Genomic DNA, 25,194 nt, shown 5'->3' with positions numbered 1-25,194 from the left:
TATAAAAACATACGGAAGTAAGTAAAAACTTTCAACCAAAACTTTATTTTTTTCAAAATGTTTTGGTTAAAACGATTATTGAAGGCATAATTTTAAGAAGAATTAAAGAAAAATACAATTTCATTTATGTTCTTTAAAATACTTATATTCATTTTCATTAACAAAACTTTAAGATTTGGCTGCCACAGTTATCATTAATTTATTATATTTAAATAATTTACAGGCATTTTAATTAAATTCTGAGTCTTTATATGAGAATTAATGTATCAAAAATTTGATTTAAATTTTAAGAGGCGTAATCTGCCGCTCGAAAAGTAATTATATTTTTGTTTAGTAGACCTAGGAAGACGTGACAGGATAAACCAAAATCTTAAGTCTGGTCATGTCAAAAGCAGGCAGAACCGAAGGGCACGTATGACAAGACGCATGAATGTGGAAGAAGCTAGGAATGAATGCCAGGATAGCACCCTACGGGAAAATGAGAAGTCCTAAAAAATCAATTTTTGAAAACTAAGTGTTTCAGCTAGATTGAAATATTTAGTGTAAAGATAAGGTTATTCATTATTCGAAAGAAATTTTTTTGCTCTACAAGACGTTATGTGTGCTTTTACTATTTAATTTGATTACAAGATTTCAAAATGGAATGTAAAGCAGACGAATAAAAGCATTTTCGCCACTTATTTACTAACTAATTTGTTTATTTTTTTATTACATTATACATAGAAAATACTTTATTTATAAAAACAAAAAAATCCCACATAGGTATGGTCAGGGCTCCGATTACAATGGGAAGTTTACAGAGTTATCTTCGACTTTCTTTAAAGAAAAACCTATATTTGTGTACGAAAATGAAAATATTTGTCGTTTTTCGTCGGTAACATATAATTAAACATGTTAAGAGGAAAAAAAATGTATGCATATTCTGCTTTTCATAGAGAAAACTTAATTTTACTTTGTAGATAAATGTTTACTTCCCATTGTAATCGGGGCCCTGTTCGCGTTTAATCGAGGCAACAAAGCTGCCAAAGCTACTCGCGATATTTGAGCAGTGTACGGTGAAGATGCAACGAGTTATTTATTGATTTTCTGTAAAATATAGAAGGCATAAAAAGATGTTTGATTAATTTGTTGTATTTTTCGGTTGTGACCTCTCAGTCTCTTCATTTGGCGCATATGTTAACACCCAGTAGTAATCGTATAGATACATATTTTTCGGGACGTTTAGCAAAGTTCAAATAAAATGCCGAATATTAAATGCAACGCATTACCGTTCACACATAATATTCGGAATTCTAAACGCGGAAACGTATGCCTTAAGTCCGAAATTCAAGGACGCTAAACACCATGGCAATAAATAATTATAGTTACCGACTGCGAACTGGCTACACGATATCATACAGAAATATTCCAACGTGGATTGGATGCCGCTTTGCCTGTGATGGCAACATTGCTTATTTAGTCATATTAATTTCAATAACAATTTTATTTATTCATTTATATGTACATTACAAAAAAGGGTATTTAATTAATGCATTTAGAAATAATAATAAAAAGTCAGTAAAATTAGGTAAACATAAAAACAACAATAAGAAGAGGATACGCGGTCTTTTCTTCATACGAACGATTTTTTTATTTATTTAAAACTTCAAGTACGAAAAATAAGTACTTTGGTGGACTTGTTGCCAAAAGCAAAATCTTCCAGCTCTTCAAAAGAAGAGTTGGTCGAAATTTTGTAGCTAAAAATTATAAATATAAATCAAAAGAAACATAGGTACAAAAAATAAAAATGACATAATTAGTTAAAACTAAAAACGGTTTTTTTAAATGGGAAATGGACTTATTTACTTTTTTCAAAGTGCATGTTATGAATACTAAATTATGTGGAATGTAGAAACAGGTAATGAGTTTGGCAGGAGAAAGAAAGAGGAACTAAGGAAAGAAAGAAGAATAAAAATACATATTTAAAAATATAAAAAAACAGTAAAAATTTAGGGAGTTCAGGATTCTGGGGATATATAATAATGTTTCAGGCGTTTTTTTTAAGGTGGCTGGATAAGGTGCATTTTTATACGAAGAGGTAGTCTATTCCAAAGTCTAGCAGCTTGAACGCTTTTATCATTTGGTATTATTCAAAATTGTATTATCAATAAATTGTTTCACTTAAATTACAAATTAAAAAGTTTCAATCAAGTTTATTTATCGATAGAATCACTAGTAAAGCGCCCTTGAGGTATTATATTACGGAAATGGCGTTATATAAGTTATCCATGTTTTTTTTTTCTTTTCTTGATTTTATTTAGAACAAAATATTTCTCTTAATATTTTTTTTAAAATCTTTTTTATGTTTACTTTTTACCTAAGAAGAAGTTTTAAATAAAACGTTTAAATTATCATTCCCTTTCCGCACCTAATGGCGTATAGGGCACTGCATTGGCACACCAATCGCAGCGTACCTTGATTATTTTTGTTACATGAAGGGAAGTAAACCATGATAAGGAAGTTCAGTGCTACGGAAAATTAAATGAAAAAAATGATATTTTTACATGCGGTAAAAATTAGAGTATTTTATTGTACGGTGAAATTTTTCAAATATATATGAAGAAAATAACAAAAACGAACTACTTTGAACTACGTCACAAGTTCTTGCTAATCAATTGCTAAAAAAATAAAAAATAAATAAGAATCGGGTTGTGGTCCTGTGGCTAGTGTCTCGGACTCACGGTCTGTGGTTCGAATTCCACTCTACCCCAACTTGATTCCCATTTTCTAATAGTGAGTTATTTACAACTCGTTGAAAATGGCTCTCAAAATTAAGTACTTGGGTAATCATAAAAACGCAAACATTTCTTTTTTACAAAAAAAAAAAACAATTAACTACAGCGTTGAATAGATTTCCGGTTTCCAGACAGCCTACTCACCAGTCAGGCCAACTCACAGGCGAAAACTAGTGACGTCACGGGCGGAGTAATTTCAAAATTACAAAAATTTTAAAAAAAGATAGTGATGATAATACGACACGTAATAAAGATAAAAATAAATGGCTTATTTCAATAGTCTTTCAACAAATATTAATATATTTTTTAAACTTCCTTATTCCCTGGAATGGACATTCACTGCCTGTATATGGGACTTTGTAATTCATTGTACAATTGAAAATTTAACGATATGTAATTTAAAAGTATAAATAAAATAAATAAATAAATTGATTTAAAATGTAATTCCATTAACAAAATGTTCTTTACCATTAACTGAGACATGTGAAGGTTAACTAATTATGTCCGTTCGAATTTCGAATATGATGACTTGTAGATTCAAAATTCGAATAGAAGAATTTTAAATAACGCACTCAGAAATTTGAATACGACTCCGTAAGTGCAAGAGAGACGGTATTAAAAATAGTCATTATAACAGTGCTATAAGCAAGAGTGAGATAGAACGTTTTACCCAAACGTGGTTAAAAGATTAGCATTATATTTTTTGATGAATTTGCTAGAAATCGAACCCGGACTAAAAGTAAGGTAGGCAAACGCACAAACTATTACAGTCAAAAATAAAAACTAAGTTTTAATTTGTTTTACATTTTGAACCATTATATATGGCAATAAATCATTGAATATTTTTTTAGTGTTCAATGTTCTGGATTACCATAGTAAATTCTCTTAAACGAAAGCCATTTTTAGAAGAAGTGTACAAGTCTGGATTTTGTCTAAGGGGTGAGACCATTGCAGGAGACTGCTGCGAGATACTGCATAGAGTTGTAAACTATTAAGCGTGTTGTCCAGATGTTAATATCTGTCTATGTAATAATTTTTGTTATATATTTTTCGTTTAAAACTTTGTATCTGTGAAGAATATATTTCCTAGTATATTACGAGTACATACATAATTATATTTACGCAAAAACCCTTTAAGCGTAAATAAAATAAAATAAATTATTTTGAGATTCCCAATGTATTGGGAGTTTGATTGACTGAGTTTAATTAATGTAATCAATTAAAAAATCGTGTATGTAAAGGCCTTGGAAGTTATCCAGCTAACACTTTAAAGATGCCAAATTCGATAATAGTTATACAATCAAATAATGTTTTAAATAACGTTTTATATAAATGTATTTTTTTTTAATAAAATTTATTTTAAATAAATATTTTTTATACAGGGTGTTCTTTAAACCCTGTCACATCCGATACCATGTCAATATGGGCAAGAAGACATTTGGCATATTAAAAAAAAAAAATTGAATGAAGAATTTTTTTTAAATAAAATAATTAAAAAAACAAATGGTTGCTGACTTCTGCAGGGGAGAAGCGAGGGGGCGTGGCCGCGCGGTTGACAGTGTATCAGACTCCACTCTCCTCGTTTCTCCCTTGCATAAGTAAGCAACCAGTTGTTTTATTTGATATTTTATTTTTGTAAATTTTATTTGTTCAAAAAACTTATTTTAATGTGCCAATATGTCTTCTTGCTCATACTGATTATCGTGGTTTCGGATGTGACAGGGTTTAAAGAACACCCTGGATTTACATTTTTTTGTAGAATTTGTCCAGCTAACAAGGGTACATACTCCGTTCCAAGCTAGGCAATAAGGAATTTCAACCCTACGGGAAATTGGATACAAAAAATGTAAAAAAATAATTTGAGCATTAAATTGTACGGCAGTTTCATGAAAGTGTACCAAAGGATAAATATTAAAAAAAAAAAAAAAACGCGCTACTTTGAACGACGTCAATGGTTCACATGAATCAACTAATGATATGAGAGCTGGGAAGGATATCCGGTTTGCTTACCTTAAACAAACCAATCGGGAGAACTGAGAGAGAAGAACCTCTGACGTCACACGTGGGGTTATTTCAGAAATACAAAACTTTAAAAAGTCATAGCGCTTGTAAATGAAAAAAAAAATTGGCTTAGTTTAATAGTCTGTTAACAAATAAAAATAATTTATGTAGCGCCATTTTTGTGAAAATCACCTCAAGGGCGTTGTACAGAAAATTAATATCCCAGCACGTCTTTCAGCTATGAACGATTGAGATTCTTGTTACTAAATGAAGTTTTGAATAATATTTTAAAAAACAAAATAAAGAAAAACTCATTTTTAAAAATAGGAATTAGTTTATAACATGTCTTGCAGCTACTGAGCGCTTGCCTTCATGCAACAGATGATCAAACTGCGCTGCATTTAGTTTTCCAATTCAGTGCCCTATGCACCACTGGGAACGGAAGGGGGATGATCATGAATGATTTTGGTTACACATATTCATTTGTGCAACTACTTACTATGGTGAAGTTTCAACTAAGAATTTGAATGTTAGTGTAATTCGTGTCCTGACGAATAGACAAGAGGTTATAATACAAATATTTGCGCATTTATTAAGATGCTTTTTATTTACTTTTCCGGTTCCCTCTCTTTAACCATGCATTTATTTACATTTATTTAATCACTTTTTTTTTCGAATTTCCTTTTTTTAGGTACATTCTTTAATCATTTTTTAATAATGATTTATCAGCGCCAAATGCCAAATTATTTAAAGGTAATTAGATGCAAATATGGCAGAGTTAAAATGCACCTGCAATAGACTTACATAATTAACTGGTAATTATCATACAGTGATACCTTGATGTATAAAAAAAAGCTTAATTAAAACGAATACATTAAAAACACAGGTGCATTTGTTTGACTTATTACGAAGAAACGCTTTTACAAACGTATTCCTGGATCATGGCGCTTTTTTTACACACTATAGATTTATTATTATCGTGCCTATATCGTTTTGCTTTTTAAAAAATTGTTTCTTGTGAAAGATAAAACCATAAAAAAAACCTAAAATAAATTAATGAATTTTTGCTCCTATAATAAATAGACAGTAATAATATTTTTGTGTTACATAAGAAAGAGAAAATAAAATATTATGTAAAAGATTATATGGTATTTTTTTATAGTAATTAAAAAAGTAAATAAAAATATTTTTAAAAAACATAAGAATATTCCTTATTATTATTATTACTAAAGGGCAACAAAATATATCATTAAAAAAAGAGTTCATATCTTTAGTTTGAATCTAGAATAGTGCGTGTTTTTTAAAAGAAGGAAAATTTAGAAAGTATGGAATCAATGAAAATTATCGGTAATTTTTTTTTTTTAAATTGGGCCTATAAAATATGCATGTCTCTGTGCGAGCCTCGTTTTACAATTTGTATTTTTAACACACGATTCCTTCTGTGACTTGATCTATTTGAATTACTTGCAAATAAATTTTGGTTCTTAAATATAAATTTTAAACATTGAAAACAATATGTTTGTCTTGTGTCTAAAGGTTTAGCTTCTTGGAACAACTGAAAAGAGGAAAAAGTGCGATTTTTGTGATGCATTATTTTTAATAAAAAATTTTGAGCAGTTTCTAATGGTTTAATATGGTTGTTGTAAGTTTCCCCTCGTACAAGTGCATAATATACCGTTTTAATAGTATTTATTTATCATAATTGTAATGTACCATTATTGGAGACGAGGAACTAGAATCCCAACCGTCCATGCGCGGATTATGGACGATTTTCGTTTTGCCTGCCGTGAATGGACCAATGGGCAGAACTGATCGAGAACAAGCAAAAAAGAACCTCTGACGTCACTCGCGGAGTTATTTCAGAAATACAAAACTTTTTTTATTTTTTTTTATTTTTTTATTTAAATTTCATTGATAAACCCTTACGGGTTACATACATTTAACAAAAAAAAAAACTTTTAAAATTCACATTCTACTGTTAATAATAATATTTTTAACATCTTTTGTAAAGGTTGTCTGAGTCTTTTGTTTAGTTTTGTATGGTAGTATATTGTATAATTTCAGTCCATGGTTTATTAGTCTCGATTGTCCTTTTCTCGTTTTAAAAGGTTGAATATGATATTTTTAAAAAAATCATAGCACTGAAAAAAAAAATTGGCTTAGTTTAATAGCCTACCATTTTTTAAAAACCACTGAACTTTCTCATTAGTAGTTGACAATGGAGTCCTAAAGCCGACTCTTATGAACGGAAGCGCAGTATGGTATTGGAAAAACAAGAAATTAAGCTGAAATCTCTGGGTGGTAAAACTATGAACGACAAATAATGTCGAGATCTGTGCATTATGTAAGGCTGAGACAAGCATTCTCGACAAAATCAAAGGGGTTCTGTGTTGGTTTGGATATGTAGAGCGAATGGACGGCGAAATAACGGCTAAAAGATTTACGATGCGAATGTTAATGGATGAAGGAATAACGCCAAATTTCAAAAAAATTCTTTAGAATTTTTTCATATCTTTTGTAACGGTTTTGTTGAACCTGGGTTAAGCTCCTGTCGACAATTGCTGCGGAGATACTGCAGTCGGTAGCGCGATTTGACTGGTCGTTAACTGTTAAGCCCGCGCGGATGTGGAGTGGAAAGATAGTTACATCTATCCTTGAACAAGTCCGCGTGTCAAATAATATAATATAATCTAGCCGCCATTTTGGCTGGCCGCGGGCTGTGCGCAGTTTTGGCGGGATCATTTTGGAGTGCAAGGCGTCTACTTATCAACACAATCGCCATCGCACGTGCCATGGAAAGTATCAATTTTACTTTTAAAAAATCGCAAATAGATGGCGAAAGAACGGCCGAAAATATTTTTTTAAATTTTTATTTATTTATTAAATTTATAATACCTACATATAGTAGATATTTTACTCCCAGGAGTTATTAACTCTTTAAAGACTGTGGTAAATAATCCCTTTGCGCGCGGTGATGTCACATCGTGTTACCACTAGTAAAAGTCTTTTAATTCTAAAGTTTAGACATTTGAAAAAAAAAACATGGATTGGTGAACTGATGCAGTGCCCTATGCACCACAAGGAAATGATGATGGTTATCATTTTTTGACGTTTTGTAATTTTTTAATTACTCGTCACTAACTGTAATTTGTCCCGAGTGGTGAGTTGGCTTCCCGGAAACGGGAAATCTTTTACAACAGTCTATCATTGGCTGATTTAGAAGAACTTGTGACATCATTTAAAATAGTTTATTTTAATTAATTTTTCCATACATTTTAGAGAAACTTTGCATTATAATAAATTGCTCCTATTTATACCACGCGTAAAATTTATTTTTTGACAATTTTCGGTAGCACTGAACTTTCTCATAATGATAAATGCAGTATTTATAGCTCAAAAGTTGCCAGTTTTTGTTTGTTTGTAGCCAACACGAGTTTGAAAACCATTTCAAAGGAATTGGAGTGACATTCCTCTTTTTTTTTTTACAAGAAAAATAAATATTTGTGGTTTGATGATTTACCCAAGCATTTAATTTTAAGGGGTATTTAAGTACGAGTTGTAAATAACTCATTTTTAGAAAATGAGAATCAAGGGTAATCAATGGGTAGAGTGGGATTCGAACCACGGGCCTTTGAGCCGTGAGTCTGAGACACTAGCCACGGGACCACAGCTCGATTTATTTCACAGATATTTGGGATGTAAAAGAATTTGCTAATTAACTAACCAAAACGTAGAAAGACATTGCTCTTCATATCAATAAAATATAATTGTTGCAGCATTTTTTAAATGCGTATTTTTATAAAGAATTATGATCATTAACACCAAAAAGTTTTACTAAGAGAAAACAGAAAACGGAGATAGTCTGTTGAATGTTAAAGCCATTATTTATGTGATATGTTAGAATATTTGCTAAAAATAAATATATCGCTTAAAAATGAGTAACCTGAAATAGAAAACATTGAAATATTTGAAAATCAATGAAGAAAATCATTTTGATAAATTTTAATAATAAATATGATATAATTAAATATTAATGTGAGATCCATCTATGATCTATGCGGGTTGTGGTTCCGTGGAACGGACTCCAGATTAGGAGGTCCGAGATTCGAATCCCGCCCTACCAGGACTTGTTTCCCATTTTATAACACGGTTATTTACGACATAAATGATATAACAGCGAAATTGAAATATTTGCTTGTAATACTAACAAAATCCATCATCTTGGTTAAGATGCAGTTCTATTGATATTGATCGACCGAATAGAGCTTTGTCAGAAAGCTGTAAACTAGTATACAAGAGAATCAAGATATTTTCCACGCCAACAGCCTCCAATATAATATGTGACGTTTAATCTCTTAATTGTAATTTATTCTTGTTATCGTAAATTCAGTGGAAAAAAAATCATATGAGAGTTATCCTAATCGCGTATCTATTAACAATAGAATCGTTTCGTTGGATAATACATAATTTTAGATACCTTTAGTGAAACAATATCAAATCGGGATGGCCATACTGGATCATCTTTTGACAATATTTAAAATTGAAATGCTTTTTTATACGATTATAGTTGAAAAATCTAACACAGCGCCCTTGAAATGATTTTCGTAAAAATGGAGCTATATAAATTATCTAACTAAACAAGTATGTGTTATTTTCCGATGTTTTTTTTTAATAAAACGATCCCTTTGATGTAGAAAGCGTTGTGTGCGTCACTCCGAAATATTATTTATGTACAGGAGCATAGACGAGAAATCTAGCGCTTGTCTATGGCGGGCGGGCGCGGGCGGGAAACAAGTTTGAATTTCGAGTCACTTTGCATCCGAGGAACGTTGCCATGCGAAAGAACGTTTTTAATTTAAATGGGCGTTCGATGTTTGAATTCGGAGTGAAGCGTAATTTATTACCGCCATTGTGTGACGTCACAACCAACTTTATGCTGGTCCATTCTTAATATAGAATAAAGACGGTTGTGTCGATTTTTTTCGTATACGCGTAATCTAAAAATAATAATTATATGATATTTTAAACACATACGCTGAAGACAGCTATCTCAACGGAGAAGAAGATATTTTCCAAAATGAAAGTATGAAAATATAAGCACAAACGTGACTTATTTATTCAAACAAAGCATCGCGCCGTTTCTCATACGAGTAGGCCGAGAAGATAGAACGCCACATCGCTTTATCTTTGCACACAGATCTCGCTTCCTTTACATTCATTCATCTTCTCATGCACTCGCGCCAAATATTACGACTTTTGACAAGTCCATTTTCAAGACTTTCTCTTCTAAATATTTTTAGCCGTTCTTTCGCTGTCCATTCGCTCTACATGTCCAAACCAACGCAGAGCTCCTTTCTTGATTTTGTCGAAAATGCTTATCTCAGCCTTACATAATGTTTAATTTATTATTTTTTGATTACGTAAAACGAAGCCAGAACTCCCACCGCCCGTGCACTTTATAGCTGCAAGACGTGTAATAATTTTGCTTCCATCTGATTACTTAAATTTGCCAAAATTGACTCTTATTATAGTAAGCGCTCTGTGGCTGCAAGACGTGTTAGGATGTTTATTGTTCAGCGCCCTGAAGGTGATGTCAAAAATCATGTCAAAAGCAGACACCGAAAGACATGTATTTTATTTTTATTTTATTTTATTTTATTTTATTTAGAAAACATACAGTCATACAAAATCAGTATTAAAAACAACAATTTTTTAACATAAAAAGACCAATTAAGTTTTCATAAATTAAAAAGATATAAACATTAAATGTGACAAAAAAAATAAATAAATAAGAATTTTAAGTAAAAAAAGGATAATTGTTGACATTTGCGTTTTCCATGGAGGTAATAAATAAAAATAAATAAAAATACCGAATGTACACTCCGAGCCATCCACGCACACACATGAACGCACATATAGAACATACACAAACATATACATTACATGCGGCACATATACATAGCATAAACCACTCAAGATGTACATTCAGCAACTATCCCAAATAATCGACCCCATGAAGAAATTTTCTGTACAAATGCAACGTGCAGTTAAAAATGTCTACATCAATACTGAGTCCGTTATAATTTCTACAGGTACGTCTAATGAATGAATTCGAGGTATAATTGTTTTTACAAGTTGGTACATAAAAAAGGGAATTTAATCTAGTATAGCGAAGAGGACAACGGAAACCAATATTTTGTAAAAGATACGGCGAATCAACTATGTTATTGAGAATTTTGAAAAGAAAAATTAAATCATATCTAAGGCGCCTTTTTTGTAGTGATTCTATATTAAAATTGATCAAAGATGCGCCGTAATCATTTTCAATGTTACCAAAACGATATTCCAGGCTCCTTATAAATTTCTTTTGAATGTTTTCAATTTGATTAATATATACATTATATTGAGGGGACCATACTAATGAAGCGAATTCGAGTTGACTTCGCACATAAGTATAGTAAAGAAGTTTTAATGTATTTGGTGACAAGATATATGAATGCAGAAGAAGCTAGGAGTGTATGCCAGGATTGACGAGTGGGCGGTTCATCCTCTATTTGATTTTTATATTTTTAACGCCATAAGTGTCAACATAAGTTGAGTCCGTTTTTTTCCAAATTTAAAAATTGGCACCAATAATAAAATAAAATGGTAAAGATTATATACATCAATGGAATAAAAATATCTGCTCTAAAAGATGTCGTGTTCGCTTTTAAGTTAAATGTTTTATTTAATTTGATTACAACCCTTCAATGTGGTATGTCAAGTAGACGAAAGTGAGCATTTTCGACACCCCCTCTGTTCGCGTTTAATTTAGGGAATACAGCTGCTCGTGATATTTGCGCAGTGCACGGTGAAGATGATATGAATTATTGACTATTTTTTTATAAAATAATAAAGAAGAATACATTATTGACTAATTTGTTGTAAAACACTAAAGAAAAATACACTCTAGTGGAATAATCTACCCACTAATGTCATAGACGGCCCTTCTTTATTTACATTCAAATCACGTATGAAATATCACTTCCTTTATATTTGTGTTTCTCCTTTCTCCTTCCTCTACCCTCCCATTTTCATAGTATAGTGTAGATATTCAGTCCATTTTTATTTCTTAAAAAAATATATGTTAATCAACGTTTTGTTTTATAGTGAAAATATTATATTATAGCAAAAATATGTTCAAATACCACTTATTTACTCAAATCAAACGGTTTGGGTAGGCAATAATTTAATTTTAATTTTTAATACTTAATTTAATTTTGTATTTAAAAGTAATTCAAAAATATTTTAGTTTGTGGATTAACGTTATGAAATTGAGTAATATTTCAGCTCTCCTAAACATTTTTGAAAATTACAGATGGTCCCTTCTGCCATCTGAATACCGAAATTTTATTGACAATTCTTTTCAATTAACCAAATACAATTGTTATTACATTTAAATTAATGTAATGTATCTGTTTACAAGTGAAATATTTTTTAATGTAGGTGAGATTCTTTTTATTATTATTGTACATTGCTCATGTGCACAAAATCGGCAAGGAGATCGTAATGAGTAATTAAAAATATATATGTGAAAGAGGGGTTAGATTGATATGTTGGGATATTTATCGTTTAAAACCCTTGAGGTGATTTTAAAAAAATGGCGCAAAAATAAATATAAATAACAATAACAAAACCGCTTAAAAAATAATATTTTATGTCGACTTAATGAATTGAAGACGGGACCTCAAGCACGGTAGACAAATGCGCTGGCCACTAGACCGCGAGGCGGACCTCAATTCTACGTATTGAAATATTTATGTTCGCCTAGTACTTGAATTGTTTTGTAATATTGTAAGTGACATTTGAACTAAATTTTAGACTGTACACGGGTCAGAATAAAGGGCACGTGTTATCACTTTTTAGTCAAAACAAAAAAAACGTTATCTTAAAAAACTAAATGTTAATTTTACTGAAAAAGTAAAAGCCGGCAATGATTTGAAATCATTTGTAAAATAGCGTTAAACAAAGTAACTTTGTCCATTAAATAACTCGGAGAAAATGAACTTTGCCCGAGCAATGTAACATGAGTAAGTATTTTATTTTCAGGTTGGTCTTCCTGAAACCTACAATGTAAACTAAACAAGGCACACATTTTACAAAAAAAAAAACAACTTGTCATATACAAAATACTTGGAAAAGTAAAGAGGATTCGGTTTTTCATTATAATTAATTTTACGTGAAAAATCCTCATATCTGAGGGTGGTACTCAAATATCTTATACAGGGTGTTTTTTAAACCTTGTCACATGCGAAACCACGATGACCAGCATAGGCAAGAAGACATATTAGCATATTCAAAAAAACATTTAGAATGCAGAAATAAAAAAAATATATATATACAAAAAAACAAATGGTTGCTTACTTCTGCAAGGGTAAGTTTATAACTGCAAGCTTATAACTGAACTTCACCGCGTGGCGGACAAAAAAACCATAGCTACTAAAATTATAAATACAAGCAATTAATGAACGAATACCCAGTTTATTTGTGTAAGATTTACAACTTATGCTTCGAATGGTCGACAAAAAAGATTTAATACCGCATGTTGACAAGTTTTTTATCGACACGAAAAAAGCGTACGTGCTAGCGCTCCTAAAGTAGTGACATTATTTATGTATTTTAGAAAAATGTGCATTGTAATCTTTTAATTCTTTTCTTACATATGTTATCGTGTTATTTGAACGGTAGCCGCAGTAATCAATAAAAAAAATATGTATTTTACATATGAATAAGAAAATATAGGCGCGCGACATTTTTGATTATGACGTAACAAAAAACCCGTGGATAACCCTCAAATTAACATGAAATTAAGCTCAATAATTAGATCTTATGTACACATTAGTTAGCAGTCAAGATAATTATTAATATTTATAAAAAATCTTAGCATGCTAATCGAAATAGCGCAGAATGTTAGATCGGCGATATTTTGAGAATTTCTAAATGTTTAAATTTGTTGTAACAGAGAGGGAGGGAAAACATTTTTGAGAAGGGAATATGGGAGTCTAGGCATTTACAATGATAATGATTATGACCTGTCATTGGTTGGTTGAAGTGGCCACTTAACAGCGTAACATTCACCATATTTATTTTATTTAACTTTTTGTACATAATGTTATTTGTACATTGGCGGGCTTATTGCCAAATGGCAATTTCTTCCAACCAACCAATAAAATAAAAGTTTTATTTTTATAATTCAAGTTACAGAACGTATTCAATAGAAAAAAAAAAGATTAAAAAGTTAAAAGTACTTAAAAATAGAAATAAACGTATTTGTTTATAAATTACCTTAAATTAAAACTATTACTCAATGGGAAAAAGGAAAAAAGCGGAAAGAGGAAAAAGGAAAGGAGAAGAGATTAAGGAAGAGAAAGGAGATGTTTCTTCAGACGTGATTTAAACAGAGATAATGTAGTAACATCTTTGATAATGTAGTAACATCATATTGCCTATCTTTGAACATCTACATTTCCTCAACTCTTCCATTTGTTGACTTTTATTAAGTAAAAGAGCTGAAACCTTCTGAAAGCTGAATTAAAATGGTAAAAGGCAGACTGTCAAAATCCATGGATTATCATAACCAAACTTTTATCCGCGCCTGATGGTGCATAGGGTACTGCATTTTTTCAGTGACGTAAGGTGATCAGTCTAACGCTTCACATAAGCTTCAGTCCAGGGAAAATGAAATACTTAACTGGAAAACATTCTTTGGAAACAGATATTTAAGTCAACCTTCCCGGGAATCGAACCCGGGACCTCAAGCATGGTAGGTGAACACACCAATCACTGTACTTCAAGGCGGACGTTTTTCTACTCGTTTTTTTTTTCGAATCAAAATCGCTCGTCTACGATTCTGGTTCTATTTCACGCACAGAAACTGTGTTGTTAGTCCGCTCGGGCACAGACAATACATTTCTGTGAGTAAAATAATTAATTTAAAAATGCAGTGCCTCATTTTTTTTGCGCAACAAGAGGTCAGAAGGCCCAATTACAGTGGTGGTGCACAGAACACCAAGGTTTGAGAAAAAGCACATGCCATTTTTTTGTTCTCACCGAGAATCGAACCCAGAACCTTTTGTGTGTGAGTCAAGCGTCTTATTAACTACACAACGGAGGCCATTCGATGATTAATTAAATTAGCAACTACAATTAATTAGTAGTTCGTAATGCTAATGGAAATTAATTATAATTTCACAGCACTAATGTTAATTCTTCTATTATGAAGCTAAGCGTTCAATAAAACCATAAATCAAACGAAAATTTAAATCCAGTGGCTTTATTCGATCAAATATTTTTGTCGGAGATCTTAGGGGTAAAAAAGGGTCGAAAAAACGGGGGATTTTATTATTTAAATTACTTTTTTACATGTTATGTTAATTCAAGTATTTGTCAATAAGCACCATGATCGATTTCCGAGGTTTTAATTTGAGTAAGTAGGTTCTTACATCCTAATAAAATTAAGTCCTTTTTTTATATTTCGACTTTCGAATTTTTTCTTAAATTTTTTTGACGCCTAGCCGAATACCTGCATACCTAGGTAATTTCTCTTTTTTTATTCAGTATACACATACATTCACAACAAGATACAATAGTTTTTTAAAAGGGTTTAATTAGCTTTGTAGGTTGTATAAGAATCACAGGTCGAAGGTAAATACGAATCAAATCTGAATGTATAATTTTGAGATTATAAAGCTTATATTTTTCCATGGTAGAAATTAAAATAAAAAATAATATTTACGCTTATGTATTTATACACATATTTTTAACGACTGTAAAAATATTGAATTTTATTATTTATTAAAAATATATGACAAGCTAATTTCCAGCCAAAACTGAAACCTAATATCGCTTCTGTTTTAGTTTCGGATGAAACCGAATAATTTAAATAAGTCATTTCAAAACGCCCAAAATCAGGTGTTTTTATTTGTTAAACCATACGAGTTCATTAAAATAAATGTTAAATAAAATAAAGGCATACATTTATTGGTTTGTTGTTATGTTATACATATAACATTTACACATTGCGATGAAAAACATTTTAAAGTTTAGATTTACATTACATTTTTATATTTACATTTTAGTGGTTTAAGTGCCCACTTTACACCCTGAGGAACATTCATCATTCTTGCAATATTTGAACGTCTATTCTTTCATCTGTTGATGTTTGTGAAGTTAAAGAGCTGAAACTTATATTCGTGCGGGTGAGATTCATCTAATTTAATTATTTCAGCTACATACTAGGCAACACCTAATTTATTTATTTTTTCAATTTCTGTACTTCTTCGTGGACCAGGTGGATTTACCAACAAATTTTGTGTTTATCAAAATTTTTGTAGACAAGGACTGGATTCAACGACCTAGGGAGACGTTAATATTAACACCTAATCTCTGTTGTAATGTGTTTCTGTGAGCTGATAATAATAACACATTACAACAGAGATTAGGTGTTGATATTAACAGTTCCCCATGGGGTTGAATCTAGTCCTTGTCAACAAAAGTTTGAACAAACTCAAAATATTGTTTATATGCAACAGTTTTTCAATGTACGCTATGGGAAATGCAACTTTTTAACTATAGAGGAATTGCATAAATATAAATCCTAAAAATCTTAAAACTAAGTCACGAGCCGTAAGATGCACCTGAGTATAGCTGCATCCTCTTTTTTTTTCCTTTTTCCCATTGAGTAATAGTTTTGATTTAAGGTAATTTATAAACAAATAAGTTTTTTTTTTTTTTTTTATATATTTAGCTTTTTAATCTTTATTTTCTATTGAATATATTCTGTAATTTGAATTATAAAAAAAAAACTATTATTATTTTTTTATTTTTTTTTTTATCAATATCCCTACAGAGATGAGGTAGAATTTTTCACATTCAGGATTATGGATATTCGAGCGTTTACAGGGCTTATGACCTGTCATTGGCTGGGTTAAGTGGCCACTTTACGTTTTTTTTAATAAGTCGTAAGTTTTTTAATAAAGTCGATATTCGCTAATAAGCGGAATGGGGAATGTTGTAAAAAAAAAGTAAAGTGGCCTCTTAACCCAGCCAATGACAGGTCATAAGCCCTGTAAACGCTCGAATATCCATAATCCTGAATTTGAAAAAATTCTACCTCATCTCTGTAGGGATATTGATAAAAAATATATACCTACTCCCCCTTGGGAGAAATCCAGATTTGTGTATGTACAAAATACACGTACCAAAATAATTATTTTATTGGTTGGTTGGAAGAAATTGCCATTTGGCAATAAGCCCGCCAATCTACAAATAACACTATTTGCAAAAAGTTAAATAAATAAATGTTATTCGACACATCCTGACCGCAAGTTTAGGCTGAGCCGAAGTTTCGGCCAACTTCTGGCCGAACTACCACTACTACTACTGGGTCTAATCCGACCCATCCCCGGTGGGTGTGAATTAAAGGTGTACCGTAGTGCTTCCGCTCTTGGAAAAAAAACCTACAACATTATTGCATCCCTAACTTTATCGATAATTACCATTAATATTGAATTTTTAAGGGGACGTAAATTCCCCATCAATTCATTGCCGACAAAAAGTCCTTGTATTTTTATATGAAGGATAATAATAATCTGGTCAAATTAATAACCAAAAGTCAACCCTCAAACGCTGCCGGCGTGTTCTTAACCCTTATAAACTGATGACCAATTAATCACAGTACAAATACCTGATTTGGAACCGCCACAAAGGTGTTTTAATAAATCCGAGATAACTATTGAGATTTCCTTTGAATTCAGCCGTAACTACATAGTTAACGCATTGATGACAACATTATAGTTTAAAAAAGAGATACGACTTTTGATTTGTCACATTAATAATGTCAAATAGACGTTAAGTTAAAAGATACATCAACATTATGCTTATTTTTAAATAATGCTATCTGACTTCTACATACAAATATATTTCCGTATATTATTCCTGAATCATAACACTAGAGTAGTGATGTTTTTACACAATATGGATATTTACACAATACACATAAATAACTGTTCTTCCATTGTTCCTTTCTCTTTATGCTTACCGAATGGAGCTTCTCGCTACTATCCGTGGCCCTGTTAGTCCTGTCGGATATACAGATCTGGTGGCTTCCAAAAATAATTTCAAGGCTTTTAAAACGTTTTGTAATCATTTTACCGAATTGATCATGTCCAATCAGTTTAATCACAGTCAGTGAAGATTTCACTTCCCCCTTTCATCAATCCAATCGAGTGCATAAAAATAAATAATAAATATCTCAAAAACAAAATATATGAATATTGGGAGAAAAAATATACCCCAGGGATACAATATTAATATTAATAATTCAAATATAAATTATGTGGATGAAATAAAGTATGTAGGAGTTCACTTAGAGATATTTAAATTTCAAAAGACATTCTCAATACGTAACAAACAAAAAACATTTTTTTTTTTATATACGGGAAGATTACGAAATGTAATAGATATAAAGAGTAGTGTACTAATATATAAAACAATCATATGTCGACACATAAATAACTGTTCTTCCATTATTTTTTATGTAATGAAAGAGCAATTAGAAATATACAAATTCTTAAAATAAGGCGATGAGGATTATACTCGAAAGAAATATCTATTCTACCGTAGAAAGAATGCACAAATAAATTGGCTTGCTCACAGCAAAGCAGCAAATTAAATATAATGTAGCAATTTTTATACATAAAGTAATTAAGGGGATGAATAAAATAAAAATAAAATTTAGCCAACATTGTCATACATATGAAACAAGGGGTAAAAAAAAGATAAGATTACCAATGAGGAGAAAAACAGAATCTCAAAACTCATTGTGCAAGGGATTGAAGCTGTACAATGGGTTACCTGAAGAAATAAAGGAAATAGAAAAAATCTAAATATTTCAAATTAATTTGAAAAAATAAGTTGTTGAGAATTTTTTATGAAAAGATTGTAATATTATGAAAAGTTTATATTAGTTCTTAAGATGTTATGAACTAACTTAATAAAGCATAAATAAATAAAACAATACGAAAACGTCAAATTTACCGACGCAGAAATTTTTATTCTGATACTCGTTTAAAAAAGTCCGAGACGCAGTTGTCTTTTGCTCACAGTATCGGGGAATCATTTGCGAGAGAGTAACAGAAAAACAATGCGCAAATACATGTTCATCAAAATTGTCTGGCACCGCAAATACTTTTAAAATCTAAATTCCAATGAGTGCAGATAGGGGTGAAGATGATAATTTCTACTAAGAATCTATTAAAATGTAAACGAATCGTTTATTTAATGTGAGTTTGAACCTTTTTTGATGCCACCATTGCTCGAGCACTCATTATACATTTGATACGTGCTGTAAATTAATTAAATATTCATAGATGGCGTTAAAAGACCATAAATAAATGTAAAAACATATAATGACGCATGATAGTGTCAAATACAATTTGTATTTGGTATTTATCCGCTATTTTATGACACTAGACGTCAAATCACTAGAATTCTATATGGCTTGGGGTAATATCACCTATCACCGAAGTATAAATTCGAAGAATTTATATTGTATTAAAAAAACTTTTATTACTTGTAAAAGGACATTGAAGCGTTGACCTCACATTCGAAACGGTGTTTTTTTATAGATTTTTTAATAATGTATAGTAATTAACACTTATGAGGTACATTGGGGAAATAAATGACTGGAAACGTTTGGAAGAGGCTTATATCCAGCAGTGAAGAGAACAAGGCCGAAGAAGAAAGAGAAATAGTAAATAATTATTCATCATTTTCGTACCTTTATCAACAATCGATGGTGCTTAGGGCACCAAATTCAGTATGACTTAATCACCTGTTATATAAAAGTAAGGTGATTGGTCTTTTGCTTCAGGCGCCAGTTTAGGGACAGTTAAATATTGCAGTGGAAAAGTACGTTTATAACCAAAATTTTATGTGGAATTTTCTAGGAAACAGAGCCGGGACCTCATGCATGGTAGGAACACGCCAAGGAACAATTATTATCATTCGTCTAATCACACTTAATGGTGCATCGGGCTAAACTGCTACAGTAATTGCTGTGTATTTATATCATGTGTAATAATATAGTATGATCATCGAATATCTATATCAACAGGTCAGGGTTCCGATTACAGCGAGAAGTCAACACAGTTATCTACAATTTTCTCAAAAAAAAAATCGAATTTTCGATACGAAAATGTACATTTAAGTTTGATTTTTAAAAAGAACATGTTAAATAGCAGGTAAATGACTATTGATACTTCAAATTTTTACACATTTTCATTCTAAGCAGAATCAACTCCAATTCTAGAAATACCAATATCGAATTTTCTGGACGCAAATGTATATATTTGTACGAAATTCTGAAATGTTTTTGTCGGTAACCTGTAATTAAACACGTTTTTTTTGTAATTTTTTTAGTATAAATATTATAACTTCTAACAGGAGATTCAATTTAATTTGTTAGACAGTTAAATAAAATTTTCTTAACTTCGGATTGTGATCGAACAATGGGAAATTAACAGTTATTTTAGCCTATAAGGTAAAATCGAAAATGCTTAGATATTATAGAAAATTTTAACAAAACCTGTCATTGACCTTTGATTAAAGATGTTAACTACCCATTGTAATCGGGGTTCAAATAAATTTATATGACCGGTATTAGGCACTCTACCCTACGTAACTTTTTGTCCCATATAATAATGTGATAATTAATCATATACAATATTTTACCTACATGTTTATAACACCTTATAAATCACAGATGTCGACTGTTGTGGACATTTAAAACATAAATTGGGTGATTGAACTGCGCTTTATGGCTTTATGTCCCATGTCATTTTTGACTCCGTTGTTGGCATATGACAACAATTAAGCGATTATGACTAATAATTAAGTAATCAAATTATATAATTTATTTTACTTTAGTAGAAATACGAAGAAATGTACGGGATACCATAATTATTTGTTTTTATTTATTTAACTTCACGTGTATGACAACAATATTTTGAGTTTGTCCAAATTTTTGTAGACAAGGACTGGATTCAACTTCTGGGGAGCTGTTAACATTAACATATTACAACAGAGATGAAGAACATTTAAGAGAAGGTAATATAGAAGTCTTGGCATCTACAGGGCTTATGACCTGTCATTGGCTTGTTTTAAAAAAAAGGGGAAACCAAACAATTTAAAACAGTGTCAAAAAAAAGTGTTTGTTTATTATTTTTATATATATTTCGGTATTAAAAAAGACTTAATTTACTTGTATTTAATTTTTTAAAACTTTTATTTTATTGATATATTTAAGATTTTTTATATTTTTATGTAAACATTATTATATTGTGTTACGAAAATGTTTAAAGAGAGAAATCCCTGCAAAAAAACTGCTTTTGCAGTTTGGCGGGAATTGAAAAAATTTGTTTAGAAAAATGCTTCTGTGAAAAAATTTTCAATAATTAAAAAAAAAAAAAAAGTGGCTGCTTTACACACTGTGTAACATTCACCAATCTGCCCATATTTGAACATCTTTATTCCTTAAATTCTTTCATCTGTTTATGTTTGTGAAGTTAAGAGCTGAAACCTTTTTTTATGCGAGTGAGATTCCTCTAATTGAATTATTTCACCTACATACTAGGCAACGCTTGAAAATTTTATTTAAATTTTTTCAATTTCTATACTTCTACATGGAACAGGTGGATTTATCAACCAGCCAATGACAGGCTATAAGCCCTGTAGATGCCTGGACTTCTATATTACCTTTTCTTGAATGTTCTTCATTTATGTTGTAATATGTCTTGTGTATAATATATTATCTGTACCTTGGCCTTAGAAGATAAAACTCGGGAGCCCACATTTTGCCATTTTGATGTTTGAAATGCAAAAATTATCGCAATAAGGTATTTTATACGTGAATAAAAACAGAAAATATCAGTAGTCCCAAATATGCGGCCTCCGTGGTGTAGTGGTCAAGACGCTTGACTCACACACGAAAGGTTCCGGGTTCGATTCCCGGTGAGAACACAAAAATTAAAATGTGATTTTTCTCAAGCCTGGGTGTTCTGTGATGTAATTCACCACTGTGATTGGGCCTCCTGGCCTGTTGTGGTGCAAAAATAAATAAATAAATGCTATTTTAATATGTACATAAATAATAAAAATAATCATTATTATTAATTATATAATCCATATACGTATATCGTATATGTGTATGTCATCACTGTCATACGTATTATTTTATAACTTTTGATTCCATTTTCGACATGTATTATAAATTTTTATAATTTTTATTTTTCTATTATTATTTTGTATATTTTGTATACTGTTTTGATTATTTTGCTTTTTTTTTTTGATTACCTGTACATTGTTTTAATATGTCAATAAATATTTTTGATTTATATATTGAAGAGTCCCGACTTAACACGGAATTTTTTAACAAGTCGGGACATAAAAAACAAATAATTGTGTCTATGTAGAATTGTGTATTTTGTGCATTAAATTAAATAAATAAAAATAAAAATTGAAAGTTTTTTATAGATCGAAAATATATCCGCCGCCCGTCTGACTGATTATGCATAGCTAAAATCAACAAAATCGAGGTTTCGTTTTCTGCTTATTTCTTTGAAAAATAGAATCTTCTGTGTCTGTTCCATTTGCTTTTTTAAAAAATATTTATCATATTTGTATATTGTACGTTCGAAGGCGGCAGATGAAACTGGGCGCTTTTGTGGGTTTTTGGATGGTCCTAACTTCCATAAGAAACAATTTATCAAAAAGGCAAAACAATAGAGATACGCCAATGGTAAATGTGTATAGTGTGTAAAAATCACTGCTCTAATTCCGTAATCCAGGGAGAAAATACGGCAATACGTTAGTGTGAAGAAAAGTCGGATAGAATTTATCTACCTTTGTATTCCGATTAGATTCTCATCGGATTAAATTTATGCGAGAATTAAATTTATGAACTTTAAAATTGAACACTAGGTCATTACACGGGTATCTATAGAGGATATAATGCCAATCTTCGTGTCGTATATGTAAAAAAAGTAGCAGTTTAAAAGGTTAGGCTTCAAGGTGAGACTTTAAAGTTATTATACCTCTACGCAAACAGCGCACTAAATTTGGTGAGCGCGCATTTGCGGTCGCAGGCCCTATGGCATGGAATGCTCTCCCAGCAGAGGTGCGAGGCTGTGAAAGTGAAGTGATGTTTCGGAAAAAACTTAAAACCCACTTGTTCTCTAAACCATTTGAATAAATCCGTAGCACGTGACAACAAAATAAATTATTTTAATTAAATTAAAACTTTAAAAGCTTCAATTAAATTAACTTAACAATAGAATCACCATGTAAAGCGCCCTTGAGGTATTTTATTACGAAAATGGCGCTATATAAGTTATCCACAATAAATAAATAAATAAATAAACTTTAAAAAGAAGAATCTTAGAGAAGTCTGAAACAAAATAGAGAACTGACCACTTCCCCCAAACAACGCAGTGTTAATATTTTAGTGTTATTAAGTAAAAAGAAACAATATCACATTGATTTTACCTAAAAAGTAACAATATCACGGTTATTTTAGGTAAAAAGTAATAATATACCAGTCTTGAAGATGCCTACTTAGGCGAAAGCGCTTGTTGGTCAAACTAATAAAAAGTAAAACTAAATTAAGAAGTTTCATTGATAAGTTTATTTATAATTTTATCATAATCATTAATAATTTCACGGTTATTTAAGGTAAAATGTAATAATTTCACCATGTATTCCACGTAAAAAGTAACAATATCAGGGTGATTTTACCTAAAAAGTAATAACATCACGGTTATTTTAGGTAAAAAGTAATAATATCACGGTTATTTAAGGTAAAAAGTAAAAAGTAATAACATCACCATGTATTTCACGTAAAAAGTAACAATATCACGGTGATTTTACTTAAAAAGTAATAACATCACGGTTATTTTAGGTAAAAAGAAATAATATCACGGTTATTTAGGGTAAAAAGTAATAACATCATCGTGTATTCCACGTAAAAAGTAACAATATTACAAGATGTATTCTGTTCAACTTTAAAGTAGCATCTTGTATTCGGTAAGAAAAGTAGCAAAACTTAAAGTAATCGATAAAAAGGACCCAAATTAAATGGTATTTTGGGAGACGCAGATATTTATGATTATATTACATTATTCTGTAGAAACAATATCTTCTCTACATTAAATATTTTTCATGTCCGTAAAAGCTGTTTCTACAGCAGTGCCGTCCTTAATGTGTACGATTAAAACATTAACGATCTCACGATGGTATGAAAAAAATAAGTTTAGTAACAAACCTTTTCCTCCTGCAAGTTCTGGCCGTTCTCCGAAAGGGGCGTGGATGGTGCGCTGTACCCCTTCATACTGGCTTGGCTGATGTCATCTTGGCTTCTGTGGTTCAAGTCTCCGTTCTCCTGGTTCCTAAGATCGTGGATGGATCCTTTGTAGTCGTTGACGATCCTCAGAACAGTTCCCGCCTTTTCTCTTTCGTGCGCGTCTTGCTGATGGTGAAGATCAAATCGTCTCAGGTCTGTCACGCCGAGACCTCTATGCGCGTCCAGCATTCCTCCTCCCATCGATCGGAGATGCTCGATGGACCGGTGAATGTGGGTGTAGTTGTCTCCCACTGGTATTTCTGCCATCAGAGGAGAATTGTGGTAGTCTAATCCTCCCCCATCAGGCCGATATTCGATCGTTCTTCCCTCCATTTCCAAATATAACAGCTTTTTCATTAAATTCCTTAGTTAAATAATCGTTGTAATTGAGGATTGATCACAAGAGATTCCTAATAGACCTCTCTAATAATTGAGCTTGTTTTAATATCACTTCCTGTATTCGATTTTTTTCTATCTACCGACGTACTAAAATAATTATTTTAATATTTCAAAATATATATCATTTCATAAGGCGGTGGGCATCTTAATTTTTCTTGTTTATGAGGGTTTTTCGGCTTTGTTTTTGAGTTTTCGATCAGATTTGAGCAAAATATATCATTCACTTTTATCTAACCATCTTGACTCTCCTTATAACGAGATTCTCGTTCAGTCTCCTAATAATTATCACAACACTTGCTGAGATAGTCTATAATTGCTATCGATTATTAGTTTTAATGTGATTACTCATACATCACTTTTTTAATCATGTTTATTCATCACTCTTTTCTTGTATATTTTGTACAAAAATTACTTTACTCAGTCAAATCTAAATAAAAAGAATAAAAATTAGTTTCTAAAACTTATTATTTGAAAAAAAAATCTATTGGGTGTAGTTTTTTTTCTTTGACATGACAAATTTATTTTTAAAATTTTATTTATTTCTGATAATTTAGACACTCGATTAAAGTGTACATAAGAACAGTA

General features: G+C 31.0%; 1 protein-coding gene across 1 annotated transcript in view; it reads right to left on the bottom strand.

Annotated features, from left to right (window-relative positions):
• LOC148285317 (zinc finger protein rotund-like) overlaps window positions 1-24,543 on the bottom strand; it is a 94,169-nt gene extending 69,626 nt beyond the window's left edge. The window contains exon 1 of the mRNA XM_088227103.1: window positions 24,133-24,543. Coding sequence (XP_088083229.1) covers window positions 24,133-24,543 — 411 coding nt within the window. The remainder of the gene's footprint in view (window positions 1-24,132) is intronic.
• Between the last annotated feature and the right edge of the window lie 651 nt (window positions 24,544-25,194).

The sequence above is a fragment of the Micrasema longulum genome, unplaced genomic scaffold, assembly GCF_059751315.1.
Source record: "Micrasema longulum isolate JH-2025_06_02 unplaced genomic scaffold, ASM5975131v1 h1tg000041l, whole genome shotgun sequence".
In the NCBI taxonomy this organism is placed as follows: Eukaryota; Metazoa; Arthropoda; class Insecta; order Trichoptera; family Brachycentridae; genus Micrasema; species Micrasema longulum.
This window is presented reverse-complemented; position numbering and strand designations above follow the sequence as displayed.